Below are 19940 nucleotides of genomic sequence, written 5' to 3' on the forward strand. Positions count from 1 at the left end.
TTTTGTTTTGTTTTGTTTTGTTTTTGGGCCACACCCGGCGTTGCTCTGGGGTTACTCCTGGCTGTCTGCTCAGAAATAGCTCCTGGCAAGCACGGGGACCATATGGGACACCGGGATTCGAACCAACCACCTTTGGTCCTGGATCGGCTGCTTGCAAGGCAAATGCCGCTGTGCTATCTCTCCGGGCCCTCTTTCTCCACTTCTAATTGGTAAAAGTGATGTGGATATAAAAGAAGAAACTGCTGATAAGAGGTAATGTATGTCCTTCTGATAACAGAAAATATAAAAGATGAAGAAATCATCTTTATACAGACAACTTTTCTCTAAGTATTTCTTTCCCACAGCTGTGAGCATTCTGTAAGTGCAGTGTTGTATCTGTTTTGTCTCATAATTTTTGTAGCAGAAGCATGTTCTGGTTACCCCACAACTCTTAAATATTGGTTGAGCTACACTTAGGTGAGTTGGCTCTCAGACATGGCTCCACTACTTTTATTGGCAGGTCTTAGCTACCTGAACTGGGAGGGAGGTTTGGAACCCCCATGGTGTTGTTTTGTTTTGTTAAGATAATCCAGAGAGAAGTTGAAAGTAAACTCATGGGACCACAAGGTGGTCTGGCAGATAATGGATCATAGGTCTGGTATAGTAACCCATGGAAACAATACAGATCTCATGTTTTATGGTATGCAGATAAGAAAGTCTTAATTTAAGGACCAGGCATAGCTCCATGACATTTTTGAAATTGTTTTTTTCCCCTGAATGTTATGTGTCCATAACCATAAGCCCATAGATACCACTAACCAGTGAAAAACAAGGGACTGCCAGTCTGGCCCTGTGGCCTTGCTCTGAATGGGCTTCCCATTCAAGTTAGGTGGATACTTGGATGAGTACCCAAGTATATCTCCTGCTAGGGAACTGGACAACCATTTAGATCTTATATGACTCTTTAATGTGGGACTCGGCCAGCAAGTGGAGGGGCTGGAGGTGGTGCCTGCTGGCTACTGCCAACCCACAATTTAGTAACCATAGAAGCTGTCCTTTAGTTGACTTCTTACTGGCCATTCTTGTGATAAGTCCATTTGTGCAGTCTGATTTTTTTTTCCATGTAGTTGTCTTGTTTCTATACCCTTACATTTCAGACCCATGATTCATATTGGGTAGTAAAATGGGACAGTGCTAGTACTTCCTCCTGGGTCTTGTCAGTCATCTGTGTTCTGCCATCTTGTTCATGTGGTGGAGCACTCACTAATAGATAGTTATTGCCTGGTTAGTATTAGAATCGTGTTCAGGTTCACTCTAGTGATAGTGACATCATGGCAGATTCTGCACCAAAAGTTTTTCTATGGTTCTTTAGTGTCATTCTTCAATGTACAGTCCCACATTGTAAAAGACTGTGAAACATTGCAGATGCTTTTTTAGACATTGCCATCCTCAGAACCCAGAAGTGGGTTTAGGAATTGTTTTTAAAGATCATTGCTAATTAAAAAAAAAATTGGGAGGGGAGGCAACAACCAGCAGTGCTCAGGGTTTACTTCTGGCAGGTTCAGGGGTCCATATGGGATGTTGGGGATAAAATCTTTGTTGGTTATGCGCAAGACAAATGCCCTACATGAAACACTCTGGCTCCATTAACATTGTTACTAATAAGGAAATTGATGTCATTTTAAACTAAGCCTACAATTAATAGTAGCCAACAGTAGCTTACTCTAAGAAGCTACTGTTGGCATTAAACTTGCGTGTGCAGAGGGGAGAGGGAGTGGAGGGTGTAAGCCACACCTGGCAGTGCTCAGGTTTTACTCTTAGCTCTAGAGCTCAGGATGTGAGTGCTTAGGATTGAATTCTAGTGGGCTTTGCAAGGCAGACTGCCTATTTATTGTATTCGTTGTACTGTCTTTGGCCCAGCATTAAACCTCCTTTTTTTTAATTAATATTTTTATTAAGATACCATGATATACAAAGTTGTTCATAACATTTGTTTCAGGCAAAAATACTGAACACTTCTTGAATTTATATGTCATCCATGTAAGGCCATGCAAGGGAAACATTCTTTTGGAAAAATGTAGTTAATAGTATTTGAAACTCATGAGACAAAGGCTGATCCTATTACTTCCAGCTCAGTTATGCAGTGGGATGGGGGGCCTTTGGGGAGCCATGTATAGTCCCAGGCCCAAGACAACAGCCATTGTCAGCATCTAATATTCCAACTATATCTTTTTTTATAATAATTTTTATTTTGACCAAAGTGGCTTACAAATTTTTCACAGTAATATTTTAGTTACACAGCGACATTGAATCAGGGCATTCCCACCACCAATCCTTGAGCCTCTTTAAGCTGATGGTTGAATTTAAAAGGAGGTGAATTCTGTCTTTTTTTGGGGGGGGGGAGGGGTTGGGCCACTTCTGGTGATGCTCAGGGGTTACTCCTGGCTGTGTGCTCAGAAATCGCTCCTGGCTTGAGGGACCATATGGGATGCTGGGGGATTGAGCTGCGATCCGCCCTAAGTTAGCGTGTGCAAGGCAAACACCCTACCACTTGCGCTACCGCTCCAGCTCATGAATTCTGTCTTTGCTGAAAGTTCACACCCTACTCACAAGCTTTGGTGCCAGTATTCCCTCACCTCCCCTTGAAGGTGTTATACCTGCTCCTTTATTCATCCTCTCAATCCTCCTAAGCTCCTGCCTTAATAGCTGTACATGACTCCAACCACTTACAGCCCTTGCCCAGAGAGACCTGCTGCAGCTTTGTTCCTTTACCTGTGTCAGAGCAGAAAGAGCCACTTGGATCTCTTGGAAAACAGTGCTATTGTTGGGAGGGAAGCCTCCCTTATAGGTTGGTAATGGAAAGGCAGTTGCTGCCAGGTGAGTTGTGTGAAGTGGGCAGTGAGGGAGATAGCCTGAGAAAACAGTGTTTCCACATCTCTGCTTAACCCACCCTGGCTGTTGGCAGAATGTCTGGCATGGTCAGGACTGGTAAAGTCTGCCTTGAGCATAAGCTGTGCACCAGCCCCTGTGGCAACCATTCAGCTGTGCCTGAGTCAGATTGGTTTGCAGGTGTGATAGATGATCCCTGTCATACGATTTCTCAATGAACCAGACTTAGGCTGAAGTGAGGAATTACTCTTTGCAGGAAAGGAAAGTTAGTTCTTACTTCAGCATAAGTTTTTCAGGTGCATTGCCTTTCCTTGCAGAACACTGTCCATAAGAAGTAGTGAAACCATAGAGGTGTTTTTTTGTTGTTGTTTGGGATCACAACTGGCAATGCTCAAGGGTTTACTCCTGGCTCTTCACTCAGGGATCATTCTTTGCGATGTGAGGGGAAAAATAAATACTGTTTTAGTGTAGAATATGGGCTTCCCTGGTCATGAGAAAAAGAATGGCTTTCTATATTCTTATAAACACCCTTGGATTTTTTCTAAAGCTTCTCCTTTTCTGAGATGTCTATCCTTTTCTGGTGCCTCCGTTTCTGCATCTCTACCTGAGCTCAGAATCTGCATCTCTAAAGTATGTATGTGTCCCTTCTGACTTGGAAGCTACTTCTGTGTTGTTGTTATTGCTATTTTGCATCCAATGGAGTTATTCCTGGCTCTGAACTCGGGATCATTTCCCGTGGTGCTCTGAATACCATATGGAGTGCTGGGTACTTAACCCAGGTAGAGATACTTAACCCAGGAGTTGCAAGGCAACTCCCTAGCCACTGTCATATTGCTCCTGTCCTTGGACTGTTTCAGGGCTGGGCAATATTTTTGTTTGTTTGTTTTTTGGGCCACACTCTGGTGACACTCAGGGGTTATTCCTGGCTATGTGCTCAGAAATCGCTCCTGGCTTGGGGAACCACATGGGACGATCACATGGGGATCCACATCCCACATGTTCCTGGCTTGGAAACCACATGGGGGATCGAACTGCAATCCACTCTAGATTAGCACGTGCAAGACAAACACCTTACCGCTTGTGCCACCACTGCTCTGTCCCCAGGGCAGGGCAATTTTTTGAGGTTCATAATTTTCCAAAGCTTATTGGCAGGGCCCCTTATTTGCAGTAGGTTCATCTGCAGCCCAAAAACAACAGAGACACACTTGCTCTTCCTTTCATTGACTGGACTGAATTGCTGGCTTATAAAGGGACAAAAGGACTAGACAGCTTCTTGCCCTACACAGGAGTGGGACTGAGTTGGGTGGAATATGTTCTTTCTCCCAGTGTTTCAGCCTCAGGACTCCAAATCTTAAGTAGATTGTGAGGTATATATATCTTTGGGAGTCACAGACTTTGGAGCTGGTCGATTTTCAAACTCCTGTGGGCTGCCAGCATCAAAGCTGATGGTGCTCTGCCTCCCTCAGGGACTGACCCTCAGTGGGTCAGAGCCTCTGGTTAGGTCTAAGTGGTGGTCTTATGGCAAACAGGAAGCAGTTTGGACTGCACTATAAGGTTTGGGAAAGATGCAGATGGGCTGGGTAGGCTTGTAGAGTTGATGCCAGCTAGGTGCTTACCATGTGCCTGCCTTGTTCTAGGTGCCTGGCAGGGGTAGATGAGGGATGATAGGGGTGTGGGAGGTGCTTTGTAAATCAAATTGATAAGAGCCACATGGTTCTTCCTTTGGCATGGTTGGGGGAAAATGGCATTGATAGAAACAAGATGTCTTTCCTAGCTTTAGGGAGTAGAAGGAGAACATAGTCTGCTGGAATATGCTAGAATTGAATGCAGCTAGTGAGATGGGGTTCCCAGGGGTAACAGTGAGGGACAGTGAGCAGTGAGGGGCCAGTTGAGGGATATTGGAGGCCATATATCCTTTCCTGGCACGACGCAAATGCCAGTGTCTGCTTGTTCTTAGCGACGCCTGCAGAAACCCACAGTGAAGCTGCTTCAGATGGCAAACATGGTCTGGGCTGCCTTAGCTTTCTGGGGGACCTTGTATTCAAAATTCGGGTGTGGACAAGCCCAACTTCTCCCTGAAATTTTTTTGTTGTCTTTTCCTAGCTGTTGAAGGGGGTGTTGGTGATGGTGACAATTTGGGTGCTTCTTGGCTGTGCGCTGTCCCACTTCAGTCTCTTCCTATGGTTTCCTATGACCTCCCGCATGTGTCTTCCCCTGCTGCTCCTCTTCTAAGTACAACAGTCATACTGGGTTGTGGAACTCCCATCTCACTATAATAATATCTGTAACTTGCTCTTTCAGATAAGGGTCACACATTCTTTTAATTATTTTGGTTTTGGGGCCATACCCAGTGTTGCTTAGGGGTTACTCCTGATACTTCATTTCTGGCCAGGCTCGGGGTGACCATATGTAATGCTGTGATTCAACCCTGGATTGGTCATGTGCAAGACAAATGTCCTAACTGCTGTGCTATTGCTCCGGTCCTGAATACACAGAGTGTCAAGACTTTAACCCAGGGCTGGAGTGATAGTATAGTGGGTAAGGTGCTTGCACCTTGCTAATCTGGCTTCAATCCCTGGCATCCTGTGGTCTCCTACATGTGAGCTGTGCACACACACTCCACTCCCCCCCCCCCAATTGATCCCTGAGAGCATAGCCAGGAAGTCAACCCTGAGCTGACTTTGTGGTCCCAAAAATCAAACCAAACCAAAAAAAAAAAAAAACCCACAAGGCCTATCTTAAGTGTATAGCAGTTGCGTCCTGTGGGTCGTTTGAGAAGCCATAACATTTCTAGGTGTAATCGAATCTCAGCTAAATATATCCTTATCTAGCTGCTTTTCACCTCCTGCCCAAGCACATGTCATTACGTCTAGACTGATCACATCATAGGTCTGCTTCCAACCTCCAGAGTCCCAGGACCACTCTGGCTTTCTATCATTGCCTTTTTGGTGTTATCTGCTTATACCACCTCATACTGAACCCTGTGAGAGTCTCTGCTGTTTTGAGCCTGCCTTCTGGCCCTGTCTCAGGCCTGTACTCTTTTTTTTGTTTGTTTGTTTGTTTGTTTTTGTTTTTGGGTCATACCTGGCTGTGCTCAGGGGTTACTACTGGCTCTGCACTCAGAAATCGCTCCTGGCAGGCTCAGGGGACCATATGGGATGCCGGTATTCAAACCACCATCAGTCCTGTGTCGGCTGCATGTAAGGCAAATGCCCTACTGCTGTGCCGTCTCTCCGGCCCCGTGGCCTCTACTCTTTCCTGAACTCTGGATGTGGTGAGCTGTGTTCTGTCCTGTTTTCATTTCTGTCATATTTTAGTGTATTGCTTTCCCTTACTGGAACACAATTAGTCCATTTTCAGGGATGCTGGACATGGTGTCTGATAGAAAAGGACAGAAAGTTGGACTTTAGAGCACCTTCAGGGAATAAGCTTGAAGTTGACCTCTAAGACTGGATTTTGGATTCTTCCTTTCTCTGTCATTTTCTTTGTGTCTGTGCTTTCTCTGCATAAAAAGACTGATAGCAAGGCCTTTACATTAGGCTCCCTTCTTTCTCTCTATCTCTAGTTATTTATTTATTCATTTATTGGGGTTTTTTTTTGGGGGGGGCACACCTGCCTGTATTCACGTTACTCCTGGCTCTGTGCTCAGAAATCTCTCCTGGCAGGTTCGGGGGACCATATGGGATGCTGGGAATCGAACCATGGGACCTGTGTTGGCCACATCCAAGGCAAAAGCCCTACTGCTGTGCTATCTCTCTAGTCCCTTTTCTTTCTGTCTTGCTGGTTGGGTTACTTTGAACAAGTCACATCATCTCAAAGTTTGGCTCTGCTCTACATGTTGGTGGGTGAAATCACCCTGGATTGAGGGTTCACTGAGATGCCCAGAAAATAATGGGTGTCACTTGTCATGTTCCATCCTGACAGTTGTAGAAGGTGGATCCCCTGTCTCCTTGCTGCAAAGGGAGAGCTGATTGTAGAGTAGTCTCTGTGGGTAAGGTTGTGAAGATTAGCAGGCCCAGGCCTCAGGTGTCCAGATAACCCCACCTTATTGGATGACCTCTCATATCCAGAACACTCAGCCCAGATAGGCGAAGATAAACAAAAGCCTTCATGGTGAGGAAGGGATGTGTGTCCATCCACACACCACCACATGTGAAGCATGCATTCAAAGATTTTTCTATGTGGAATCATGAGAAAATAGCTACCACTGCCCTTCGTGGAGAAAGTGGGACAGTATGAGAGATGATCTCACTACTTCTAATGTTACCATGGTCTTTAGTATCATGTCCTTTCCTAGAAAGAGACATGGTTGTTATCATGGCAGGAATCAGCATGCTGCTGTCACTCAGTACTGACTTAGTATACGCGTTGTGGCCCTCAGAGTGCAAGATGGGTTTGTCCAAATTAAGACCACTCACCCACAGGCTGCCTGTGATCCCAGTCAACTGGTAGTGGTACAGACTGTCCTTTTCAGCCTAGAGGCATCGAGGGGCGGGTGCCCCACAGAGTGCCTCTTTGTTTGTGTCTGCCTGCCTGTGCCTGGTGTTGTGGGTTCATTTCTCACTCTGCACTTACGTGACCTGGAAATGAGATCGAGTGTCTGGTTTGGAATTGAGTCACATCTGCCAGCACTGGTTGGGGTGGACAACTCATCAGGGCAGGGGTAGGGCCTATCTCTATAGTGATGTCCTCACTCCCTTTTTCAGCGTAAATGTGCAGGGCTTTGGTGCATTTCTCTTCTGCCATTTTGGGTTTTCTGTGGTTGATTTATAGTCTCTTTTGTCTTAATTTGTGGTTACCTGAACTTTTTTCTCTCATCATTTGTGTTATCACTTCCTCCTCCTCCTCCTCCTCCACCTCCCCCCCCCCCCCCCCCAATGAGGCTGTAATGTGAGAGCACCAGCAGAGAATGGGTTTAGACAGCCCAACCAGGGCCTCTGGGCTGGCATGTCCTCAGTTATTGAAGTTTATCACTGACTCAGGAAATGGCTGGTGGAACTACAGGAAGATATAGAAATCAGTAAACACTTGAGTACAGTTTTGAGTAACAAGGAATGAACTTCGCTGGACTGGGAACTAAGCACTTGAGAGAGGAAGCAACTGGGTTCAGTGTCCCACCCTCATGTGCTAGAAGAGGGAGGCTCTTCGGATGCCCACTCCCATTCGTGGTTGCTACTCTGGGGAGGTGACAGACAGGAAACTCCAGCTGGAGACTGCTGAGCTGGTGCAGGGCAGGCTTCTGGGGCAAGACATCTTTTTTTCTTGTTTCTCAGAATGGAAGCAGAAACACAAAGAAGGCAGACCAGTGCATGTGGGTTTACTGTGAGGGAATGAGTGGTGAGGCAAGATTTGAGCTTTGGTGTCCTTATCAGCAAATTGGTCAGGATACAAGTGAGTGGGGGCTTCAGTGCATGGACCCAGGTGCACCTTTTTGTTCAGCACCAGGCAGAGACACATCCTGCAAGAACCTAATGGAGGAGCTTTACCAGATGTTATGGTGTTGGTTCCATTTACTGGTAAAGTCTTGCCACAGGATCCATTTCTTTTACTCAGCATATATGGTTGTAATTGCTGCTTAAGTACTTTCTAGGAAAATTGCAAAACAGCTGATGAGAAGAAGCAATTTCCTGTTTTTTCTATTACCTTGACTACTTTGCTTCTTTCAAAATGACTGAATTGGCCAGCTGACCTTGGTTAGGAAATGTTGGTCTTTGTTAGAGGAAATGACGCCTTCTCACAGTCTGGGGATGGAGAGGCACTGCCGGGCAGTTTGGTGGCAGGAACAGGGGGGATCTTGCCCAAGAGACCCTGTCCTCCTGACTGGATGGTCTTTTCTTTGTCTTTTTCTTGGCTTATATTTGAGCAAATGGTTGGATTCAGTGGACTTCCTATTTAGCCTATTCCCAGGCTTTCTCAGCTGTGGTACAGACCAAAGAGGCCAACCTGTTCATCATTCTTGTGCATAGCAAGTGAAGACTGTGGATTCTTCCAGTGGAATCCACAGTCTAAAGGTGGTCTTAGGGATAGAAGGAAGGAGGAGCATGATGGATGCAGTGGATGCTGCTTTAGTGATTCTGCTAGCATCTCTGGAGCGTACTTGGCCAGAAAGCACCGATTCACTGAGAGTGGGCAGTCTCATGGGCCCTTGTATTTCCCTTTGGTTTCTGAGAACTGAAGACACTTCAGATTCTCAGCAGGATCAGGACTCGGCTCAGGTGGTCAGCGGGCTCATTCTGGCCAGCTCACAAGCACCTCTGTGTTTTCTGTCACATGCACAGACACAGAGGCCCTTTGTGGGTCCAAGATGCTTTTAGGAAGGGCAGAGTGTCTCTAGTGAAACCCCCACATCCACCCCCTTTGCAGCTGAGATGGTTGGGTGCAGCATAGCTTCGAGTCAGGCCTGGTGACTGTGAATCCTGCCATCTGTGCAACTGAGCCCTATACATCAGTTATAAAAACCACAGCATTTCAGGGAATACCCTGTTTTTAATCTCCACTTTGATGTGGTAAGCTTTTTTGTATGTGCTGGCTAGGTATTATTCTAACAGCCTCCACTGTGGTAGATAGAAACTTGTACTGAATTTGGATTTGAATCCAGATGGGCCTCCCCAGGGGAGAGGTAGGCCCCATTTTTGCTAAAGGTTCAGAGTCTATCCCATTGTTTTCTCCTTGGTTTCACCAGACCTGGGAGCAGGACAGCCAGTGCATGCTGCCAAAACACATTTCAAATCACTTGTTTTAGAGCGGGAAGGTTAGGAGGTCTTTGGCTTGATCATTCCTAATTCTATTGGGAAGTAAATGAAAGGCATTCTATTAGAACTGGGGTTTTTAACCAAAAAAAAGGGGGGTGGCCCGGAGAGATAGCATGCAGAAGGACAGTGGTTTGAACCCCAGCATCCCATATGGTCCCCTGAGCCTGCCAGGAGTGATTTCTGAGTGTAGAGCCAGGAGTAACCCCTGAGCGCTGGCAGGTGTGACCCAAGAACCCTCCCCCCAAAAAAGGAACTGGGGTTTTTGCAAAGCGAGACTCTGGAGTCTTTATTGGGAAAGAGGCTGGGTACAGGCACTCTGGTGACTCAGCTCCAGTGGGAAAACCACATTCAGTTGAGGAGAACCTCCCAGGACCATCCTCCATAATTATCTTGCCTCATGTCCACTGGTCTGAATGGTGTCCTCTGCATCACGGAAACAAGGAGGCCCAAACTGATTATCTCTGTTCTGGGTATGGGTGAAATTAAGAGCGAGCAGAGGGGCCGGGTGGTGGCGCTGGAGGTAAGGTGCCTGCCTTGCCTGCGCTAGCCTAGGACGGACCGAGGTTCGATCCCCCGGCGTCCCATATGGTCCCCCAAGAAGCCAGGAGCAACTTCTGAGCGCATAGCCAGGAGTAACCCCTGAGTGTCACAGGGTGTGGCCCAAAAACCAAAAAAAAAAAAAAAAAAAAAAAGAGCAAGCAGAATAAAACATGTACTTTCTGTTCAAGTATATTTGGGAAACTAAATTAGCAAAATGATTTTGAGGACATTTTATTACCAAATGGCTTTATTCCAAAAGAAATGCTTTGGAAAATTACCAGGGTGGTGCATTTAGATGGTATTTGATTTTATTTTGTTTAGAAAAATATATTTGTGCATTTTATGATGACTGCATTTTCATTGTTATTGTTTTGATTTGTTCTTTGATCTGTACACATAGCTTAGAATAGACATGAAGTAATTGCTGACTTTTTCTTTTGAATCTTTTAGTTGATAGTAAATCATAGTAAACATGGTGGTTTGCTATGAACTGTTTAAGTGATCTCTCACTGCTTTGTATTTTGTGTGTGTTTTTCATATAGTGTGACAAAAGTAATCCTGGTCTCATCCCCTGCCCTCTGCTTCAAGCAGCCCTTTACAACCTACCCTAATTCCTCTAAGGCCATGACAGACTGTCTTGCTCACCTCTTTCCTGCTTTATGTATTATAGCCAGAGCCAAGCTATCCAGAATCTTCACCTCAGGCTTTACCTTTTGACTTTCACCTATCGATAGACCCTAAGGAGCCAGTTTAGATGGGAGATTTAGATACATGCAGCTCTGGGGAAGACAAATCTGATGATTGGGTTTGTTAAATGGGATGTAATGAAAGAAGAAAGTAATGTAACGAAAGAACTAAAACACAATTAAAAGAGTATTTTCAAGCAGTTGCTTGTTAATCAGCCATGAAGTTGAGCCCTTCATCTGTCTGTCCTGCTATCTCTGTGTGTATGCATCCATCTGCCATCCAATGCTCTGCCTACCTGGGTATGTAATGGTGTGAAGATAGTTTGGGCCTTTCCCTCAGAGCAGTCTTCTAGTGTGACCTACCAAATTGCAGAATGGGATGAATGCTGACCTATCTCCAGTAGGGAAGGAGAACAGAGCTGAAGGACTCAGTAGGAAAGTTGAGCTCCTCAGAGAAGGAGAGGCAGCACGAGGAGTGCTGGGCAGGCTGAGGAATGAGGACTTGAAGGTGCACCTAGAAGCACCCAGGGCAGAACTTTGTAAGATCTCAACCTCTTTCAGATCACTGGCACCTGTTAGAGAGTCTCAGGGGCCTCTGGACCCTCTGTGATTGGAGACAGAGGTGGGCACACACAGGCCTACTTTCTGGAGATGAATTTCTTGCTGCACAGAACATCTACATGTGTAAACTGACCCCACCTAGTTTACACATCCCTGTGATATGGACATTCCTTTCCAGGTGTTGCTACATTGGTGAGGAAGTCTCACCTTATCCCTTCAAGCTTCCCAGGAACTGCTTAAAAGCTTTGTTTAAGTGCTTAGTGCCTCCCCCACCCAAATGTGTCTATATGTCTTTTATTCCCAGTCAGTGTAAAATTTTAGTCTAACCACTAAATTTTCAGGAGTGCTGTAGAAACATTTGGGCTTCATTTTCCCGATATTTAACAGACTGAGATTTAAAGAAAACACACAGATTCTTTAAAAAGTTTTATTTGTTGGGCTATTTATTTATGGTTTTATATTGTTATGGGGCCATACTGGGATGTGGGGATTCATCAGGCCTATACCCTGTACTGACTGTTAGGGAGGGGATGGATGGGTGTGTAGATCAAATTTAGGACCTTGTTTGTGCTCCTGGGTTTCTAGAATGAGGTTCTTAAGTGTTGGGATGTTCCATGCTTTTTTGAATGATGTTCTTTGATCCTTTCTTAAAAGAGAACTATGTTTTCTGTCTTCTCTGCAGTGGCCTGACTGCGAAGGTCTCTTTTCTTGTTTGGCTGATAAAGTTGTAAAACTACATTTGACCTCAACTCGATTTGCACCTTGAACTGTTGACAAACCTTTCCTATTCAATGCCCAGTTGTTAGGCTGTGGCCAGGCCTGTGGGTATGAGATGGGAGTGGGATATTGCTTTAATCAGATAACTACTGAGCCATTTCTTTGCATTTTGGTGACTTTACCTTCTCCTACAGCCACTTCCCCGAGGGTGTCCTCTGAACTGGAGCAGGCCCGACCCCAAACTAGTGGAGAAGAGGAGCTTCAACTGCAGCTGGCGCTTGCCATGAGCAGAGAAGTAGCTGAGCAGGTAGGTGTCCAGGCTGCTGTCCTGGTGTGGGGTGGCGTGAGTGGGATATAGCTCCCAGGGAGGACAGTGACACTAGTCCTGTTCTGGTCATTTCAGAGAAGCTGCCGAGGCATCAGTTTCTTTATCAGGAGAGAGTCCTATGCAAAGTGACATAGTGACCAAGTTACAGTTATACAAGAAAAATTTTCAAAGAAGTAGGGACCAAGGAGCCTGCCAGTCAAGAGTGGTTTCAGGAGGCTAGTGGGACTGTATTGGGGGTAGGTTGCTTGCATTGCACATTGCTGACCTGGGTTCAATCCAGTATCCTTATGACTTTAGAGCACTGCGAGGGGGAATCCCTGAACACGGAGCCAGGAGTAAGCTCTGAGCACTGCCATGTATTCCCAAAAATAAACAAATGTGCTTTTAAGAAACTCTTGTGCTCACCTGACCAACTAGGTGACCTCTTTCTTGTAATAGCTGAGTGTCTATAGGCACCTTGTGTCACAACATGGCTTATCCTGGGAAGGATATTAACCTCAGAGCTCTAGATGGGAAAAAGTGTGTGGGTTGGGAAATGGTTAGAAGGAAATGCCACAGAAAACAAATGTTTGTAGTTAGGTGACTGAAGTATGTATAGGCTTAATTATTCTAGTTTTAAGTTTGTGTTAATAAGCACAAAACACTTGTGTTTTCTTTCTGTTTTTGAGACATACCCAGTAGTATTCAGGGCTTACTCCCAGCTCTGGCTCTTCACTCAGAGATCACTCATTGAAGCTCTTGGGGGACAAGTTGGGTGCTGGTAATCAAAACCCAGGTTAATCATGGGCAAGAGAAGAGCCTACCAGCAATCCTATTTCTCCAGCACTATATTATTATTTTAAGAATGAGAAGGGGAGGGAACTGAATCTCTGCCGTAACTTTTCCAAGGTGACCACCCTGGGGTTACAGTTCTTAAGCCTGTCTCCAAGGGGCTTATGTTAAAAAGAGTGAATAGAACTGGGCAGAGCAAGTGCTTGCTTCTTTCTTAGAAGTGGGGTAAAAGGGCCCAGAGATATAGCACAGCGGTGTTTGCCTTGAAAGCAGCTGGTCCAGGACCAAAGGTGGTTGGTTCGAATCCCGGTGTCCCATATGGTCCCCAGTGCCTGCCAGGAGCTATTTCTGAGCAGATAGCGAGGAGTAACCCCTGAGCACCGCAGGGTGTGACCCAAAAACCAAAAAAAAAAAAGTGGGGTAAAAAAAAAGAAGTGGGATTCATATGGGGGTGATGAGATGCAGTTTATTTCAGCATGATTTGTATTACTATATCCAGAAATACCCTAATGCTCAGCTGTCATGTGAAGTCACAGAGAAGACATGCATTTATTAAATCTGTCCCTGCGATCCTGGCACAGTCAACAGGAATCTTTAGCTCATTTTTACTGATCTCTCATCTCCAGTTTTTATATTTATGAGAAGCAAAATATAATGAATATATTCATACTTAGTCATTATAGAATATAAAAGCCAGGGCAATCCTGTCTTTTGTACACAATGACTTTGCCTTAAGTAAATAGGAATTAAGCATAATGAATCATTTGTTAGAAATCTGAGAATAAATACCTACAGTCATTTTCTGGAAGCACACATAGTGGGAGGTGGAATGTTTAAGTAATTTCACTCAGTTTCCTTTCTGGATTGTCATGTTTTTTGTGTCTTGTAAGAAGACATATTATTTCTATAATTGGAACCATAAAGTCATTTTCATTATGCGGAAAAAGTACTTTCTTTCCTGAAATTGATGATGCTGACTCCCTAGTGGAACCCCAAATCTGGGGAGGCTCCCTAGATACACAAGGAAGGAGTAGCCATGTTAAAGTGTAGCCAAACATTCCACAAATTGTTTTCAGAACCTCCTTTGAAAGAATATGTGGCAGTTTTGTTTTTCCTGTTCTTGGCTGGCGGTGCTTTGTTCTTGTAGTGATATTGTAATTATCATCAGCTTCATGGCCCATTGTCCTCCACAGGAAGAACGGCTCAGGCGGGGTGATGATCTCAGGTTACAGATGGCTCTTGAAGAAAGCAGAAGAGATACCGTTAAAGTTCCAAAAAAGAGGGAGGTGAGACTTTATGGGAAGGTCACTTGTTTGATCATTTTTGCATCCTGCATCTCACCTGCAGCTCTGCTGGGACTTAGGCTGTGCCACTTTCACTCAGAAAATCACTGTCAGGGGTCAAGGGTGGAGAGACAGTACAGGGAGGGGATACTTGCCTTGAACACTGCTCACTCTGCTTCTAGCCCCTGGAACCACTGGGTGTGGCATCCCCCTTCCCCCAAAAACTATCAGGTTAGTGATAAGCAAGAGTGAGACTATGAAAACACACTTTTGAGTTTGTTTTTGTTTTGGGTCACACCCAGAAGTGTTCAGGGGTTATTCCTGGCTCTGCACTCAACCTACCACTTCTGGTGGGCTCCAGGGACTAGGTGGATGCTGGGGATTGAACTTGGGTCACTGGCTCCCAAGGTAAGCATCCTACCTGCTCCACTATTTCTCTGGCCCCTTAAAACACATCTTGCTGATGTAGACCTGTGTCTGCCTCACATTCTCTGAGTGTTGGATAAAGCCTCTGTTCCACCATTCTTTGTTCATGGAGCTCTGGTACCAGGCCTCCCCCCATTCATTTGGGGTGCAGCAAGTGCTCTGGGACTATTTCTGACAGGAAAACCCTTCTAGGTGCTGGTCACAGTCACTGGTAACCATTGCCATTCTGATTCCCTTCTGGGATCTGAATGTGACAGGCACAGCTCTGCCTCTGATGGGTTCTTCCCCAAGACAGACCTCCTCACACATATGGCCCAGTGGTTCTGGCCACTTATCCTGAATTCAACAGCAGGGTGGTTGACATGAGAGCAGGAGAACCTGGGTGCTGAGAAGGTATTTGTTGGAGTCAGCATTTGGGCTGCAGAGAGAAATGGTGATAAGAGGATTGTGGGGGGCATGAGATGAGGAGGCTCAGTTTTTCTTGGCACCCCTTTCCTGTTCCACTAAGAAGCGTAGGCAGCATTTATGGATATTTGTGGATATTTGATGTGACTGTAGCAAAGTAAAACCTGTCTCCTCTTTATCTCAAAAGCACTGCTCTCACCCACAGCAGACCACTCTGTTGGATTTAATGGATGCCCTCCCCAGCTCAGGCCCTCCTGCCACAAAAGCAGAATGCTGGGGTCCGTCCACTATACCGACCCAGACCAACCAGAGCAACCCCTGGGGCGGACCAGCGGCCTCAGCCAGCACTTCGGATTCCTGGTCATCATTCGGTAAAGACACCCCTCGTTTGTCTTTGTTCCCTTCCTGCTGATGGCTCAGGATTTGGGAGCTGCTGTACAACAAGCTTCTTCCTGTGAATGGTTTTCTGCTGTTCATGTATCAGAAACTAGCCTTTATCTGAGATTTGTGCCTGCTCACTTGGCCCCTGTTTGTACCCAGAACACCTGATTTAGAAACTATGATATGGTTGGGCAAATTTGCCTTGCACATGACCAACCTGGTTTTAATCCCTTGCATCCCAAGTCTGCCAGGAGTGATTTCTGAACGCAGAGCTAGGAATAACCCCTGAGTGCTGCCAGGTATGGCCCAAAAACCAAAATCCAAAAAAAAGAAACTATAATATAGTGATGTGAAGAATATAAGTCACATCTCTGTAATTAACATAAATTAGAATGTGCACAACACAATTGCTAACGAGAAAAAGATACATAACAATTTTTTACTGCTTTAAGACAATGGTCAGCTTAGTAGATTGACTATTTTATGGTTTCTTTCATTTATATTAAATATAAATTAAATTAAATATATTACTATATATATATTTTTTTGTTCTGAGTGCTCAGGGCTTAGTCCTAACTCCATACTTGATAACTACACATGATACGCTAGAATAATGGACCATCTGGGGATGGGGATTGAAATGAGGTTGGCCACGTACAAGGCAAACATCCTTATCCTTCTTCTAACTCCTTGGCCCCTTATGGTTCCTTTTAATGCTAAATGCAAGAGAATTTGTGAGGGAATATTTGAAAAGGAGTGAAAAAATCAGTCTCATCTGGGTGGTCGGTCATCTTGTGTGCATGGGTTTCCTAGTCCCTGGCTACAGGCCTTAGCTTGTAGGTTCATGGTAGCCCCACCCTATCCACCCTCAATCCTCCCTCGATACTCTGGGCAGCCTCAGCTGGTGGTGTGAGCTCTGCTGCTTATGGCTGATAGTTGTGCTCTCTGTTTAAGATATTTAATTTGTCTGTTTCGTAACTTGCAACTTGCCTCGGAGCTTTTTTTCCCTAAACTGGAATTATCTTTGTATTCATCTCTCTGGCTGTTTGCCAACGTGTACCAAATGTCAGGTTCTGCCCTGCCCCTTCAGGGACCTGACTTCTACGCTCGGGTTCCTGGGCAGGTGTGGACAAGACAGGTATACCCCAGTAATAGTTTCATATAGGCCAAGCCTCCATGACAGATTTTTGAGAGCATTTTGGGGATGAGGCATAAGTAAGCATTCTTATGTGTTCCTAAGAGGCAAAAATGAAAATCTTTTTATTTATTATATTTATTTATTTTTATTTCTTTATTATAGTGAAATCAATAAACTCTTTTATAAAATGGCCACTTCACATCATAGCTAAGATGTTCTAAGAAAAAATGGCCAGTTACTTTGATAGTTATGTTAATAGTCATTGAAGAGAATTGTAGTTGGTAGGAAGAGAGGAGTTGGGATTTCGCCTCATCCAGCAGTGCTCTGGGGCACCAGATGGCGTTGTGAATTGAACGAGGGTCAATATATGCACCTTAACCCTTGTACTATCTTGACAGTCCCAGAGACTGATAGTTTTTCAATGTTCAGAAAAGAATTTGGCTACACTGGGAGCCAGGTGAGTTTAGTAAGTTTAAATTATGCTCAGCAAATTATGAGGGAGATGGACTTTTCATTATATCTTTTTTATTTTATTTATTTACTTTTAATTTTGTATTTGGGTCACACCCAGTGGCGCTCAGGGGTTCCTTCTGGCTCTGCACTCAGAAATTGCTCCTGGCAGGCTTGGGAGCCATATGGGATTCCGGGAATCGAACCTGGGTCTACCACATGCAAGCCAAACACCCTACCGCTGTGCTATCTCTCTGGCCCCATTATTTTAAGTTTTGGGGGAGGAGGCTTTTTTGGGTCACACCTGGCAGCGCTCAGGGGCTACTCCTGGCTCTGTGCTCCTGGCCAGCTCGGGGGACCATATGGGATGCTAGGATTTGAACCACTGACCTTCTGTATGAAAGGCTAATGCCTTACCTCCATGCTTTCTCTCTGGCCCCTTATTTTAATTTTTGACATGTTATTCCTTGGTTAAGAGAAACTATATCTTCTTATTTTCATTATTTACTATTCCTCCCCTTTGTTGTTGTTTCCATGACCTGTACATTTAAACTTGGTTGTGCTATGCCAGAGATAACACATTTGATACCATTTAAGAACTTCCAGAGCCAGAGCAATAGCACAGGGGTTGGGCACTTGCCTTGTATTCAGCCGACCTGGGACTGACCTGGGTTCAATCCCTGGAATCCCAAATGGTTCCCCAAGCCTTCCAGGAGTGATTTCTGAGCGCAAAGCCAGGAGTAACCACTGAGTGTTGCAAAACAAAACAAAGTAAAACATAAAAGGTTGGACTACTGAGATCCAGTTCAACAGGAGGCTGATGTCAGGGCTTGAACTCAACAGTCTCATCTGCAAGACAGGTACCTTATCCTGAGATAATCACTGTTCCAAATATACATATTTTCACTGGACAGGTTTGCCCTGTACCTTTGGCTGGTAAACACCTGTGTTTCAGAAGCCAACTTTCATGGATAAATCAGGAGGGGACAACTGAAAACTCACATGAACTGAGTTCTATACTTCCAGAGATTGGGCTTCAAAAACTTTAAAAATATAAATAAAAAATAAATTTTTTTTGGTGGGGAGGGGGCCACTTCCAGCTGTACTCAGGAACTACTCCTGTGGCAATGCTCAAGGGACTGAGCACTGAAATATATAGCTAACTAAATATAACTAATGTGTGTATATATATATATATATATATTTGGTTTTTGGGCCACACCTGGCGGTGCTCAGGGGTTACTCCTGGCTGTCTGCTCAGAAATAGCTCCTGGCAGGCATGGGGGACCATATGGGACACCGGGATTCGAACCAACCACCTTTGGTCCTGGATCGGCTGCTTTCAAGGCAAACACCGCTGTGCTATCTCTCCGGGCCCGTGTGTGTGTGTGTGTGTGTGTGTGTGTGTGTGTGTGTGTGTGTGTGTGTGTGTGTAAAAACTAATTTAACTAATATATTTAACTAATTTATTTAATATATGGGATGCTGGAGATTAATCTGGGTCAGCCACATACAAGGACTCTGGCCTTTCTCACTTTCTAAGTCCTAGCCAGGGACAGCTAGGAGAGGCCCCTGAGTGTTATGTATAGTATTGCCCATGGGAACCTCTCCTCTAGTGGGATTTTTTTTTTTTTCTTCGTTTTTTTTGGGCCACACCTGGCTGCACTCATAGGTTACTCCTGACTCTGTGCTCAGAAATTACTCTTGGCAGACTTGGGGACCATATGGGATGCTGGGGATTGAACCTGGGTTGGCCAAGTGCAAGGAAAATGCCTTACAACTGTGCTCTAGTTATTGTGAGTGAGGGGAGCCCAGGCCTCATTGGTAGCTGCCATAGATTTACCCTAATTTCTGGAAAGAAGGAAAAAATTATGCTGTAGTCAAAGTAGACAGTTTTTTTTTTTTTTTTTTTTTTTTTTTTTAGCTATTTTCAGTGTTGTGTGAGCATCACTGCTAATTGCATTATGTCTCTTTCTTTCATTCCCAAAAGAAGGCCCCTTCCCAAGAAGTTACAAATAGAATCAGCTTTGTGGCCTCTGTGCATTTCTCAGCTCCATACGTTTATCTCTCTGGTTCTCCTTTGTTTTTTTGATGACTAAATAGTTCTTTAGTTTATGGATGCATTACTTTTTATTTTGCTACTTAGCAGTTGCTAAGCATTTGGTAGTTTTTGCCATTTGGCTATGATGAATCCAAGTTTTTCTTTTGTTTGCTTGTTTTTATTTCGGAGCCACACCAAGCAATGCTCATGGGTTACTCTTTATCTCTGAACTCAGGAATTATGTGTGGCGGTGCTTGGGGGACCGTATGGAGTTCTGGGGATTGAATCCGTGTTGACTGCATGCAAGGCAAGCACCCTGCCAGGTGTACTATACTCCAGCTCCTAATCTGAGTTTTTGAATAGAAGATTGAAAACTGAATTTTGGAGATCTTTTTTTTGTTTTTTGAGCCACACCTGGTGACGCTCAGGGGCCACTCCTGGCTATGTGCTCAGAAATTGCTCCTAGCTTGGGGGATCATATGGGATGCTGGGGATTGAACCCAGGCTCATCCTGAGCCAGCCACGTGCAAGGCAAATAAATGCCCTACCACTATGCTATCGTTCTGGCCACAGAGATCCATTTTTTTTTTTTT

General features: G+C 44.9%; 1 protein-coding gene across 5 annotated transcripts in view; it reads left to right on the forward strand.

Annotated features, from left to right (window-relative positions):
* The window catches only part of EPN2 (epsin 2), a 97532-nt gene that overhangs the window by 65075 nt on the left and 12517 nt on the right, over positions 1-19940 (forward strand). For 3 of the 5 annotated variants that reach the window (XM_049776866.1, XM_049776862.1, XM_049776863.1), the window contains 3 exons: positions 12319-12431; positions 14417-14509; positions 15525-15708. In XM_049776866.1, coding sequence (XP_049632823.1) covers positions 12319-12431; positions 14417-14509; positions 15525-15708 — 390 coding nt within the window. The remainder of the gene's footprint in view (positions 1-12318; positions 12432-14416; positions 14510-15524; positions 15709-19940) is intronic. The other 2 variants (XM_049776864.1, XM_049776865.1) reach the window with 2 other exon arrangements.

Source organism: Suncus etruscus, chromosome 7, assembly GCF_024139225.1.
Source record: "Suncus etruscus isolate mSunEtr1 chromosome 7, mSunEtr1.pri.cur, whole genome shotgun sequence".
Taxonomy (NCBI): Eukaryota; Metazoa; Chordata; class Mammalia; order Eulipotyphla; family Soricidae; genus Suncus; species Suncus etruscus.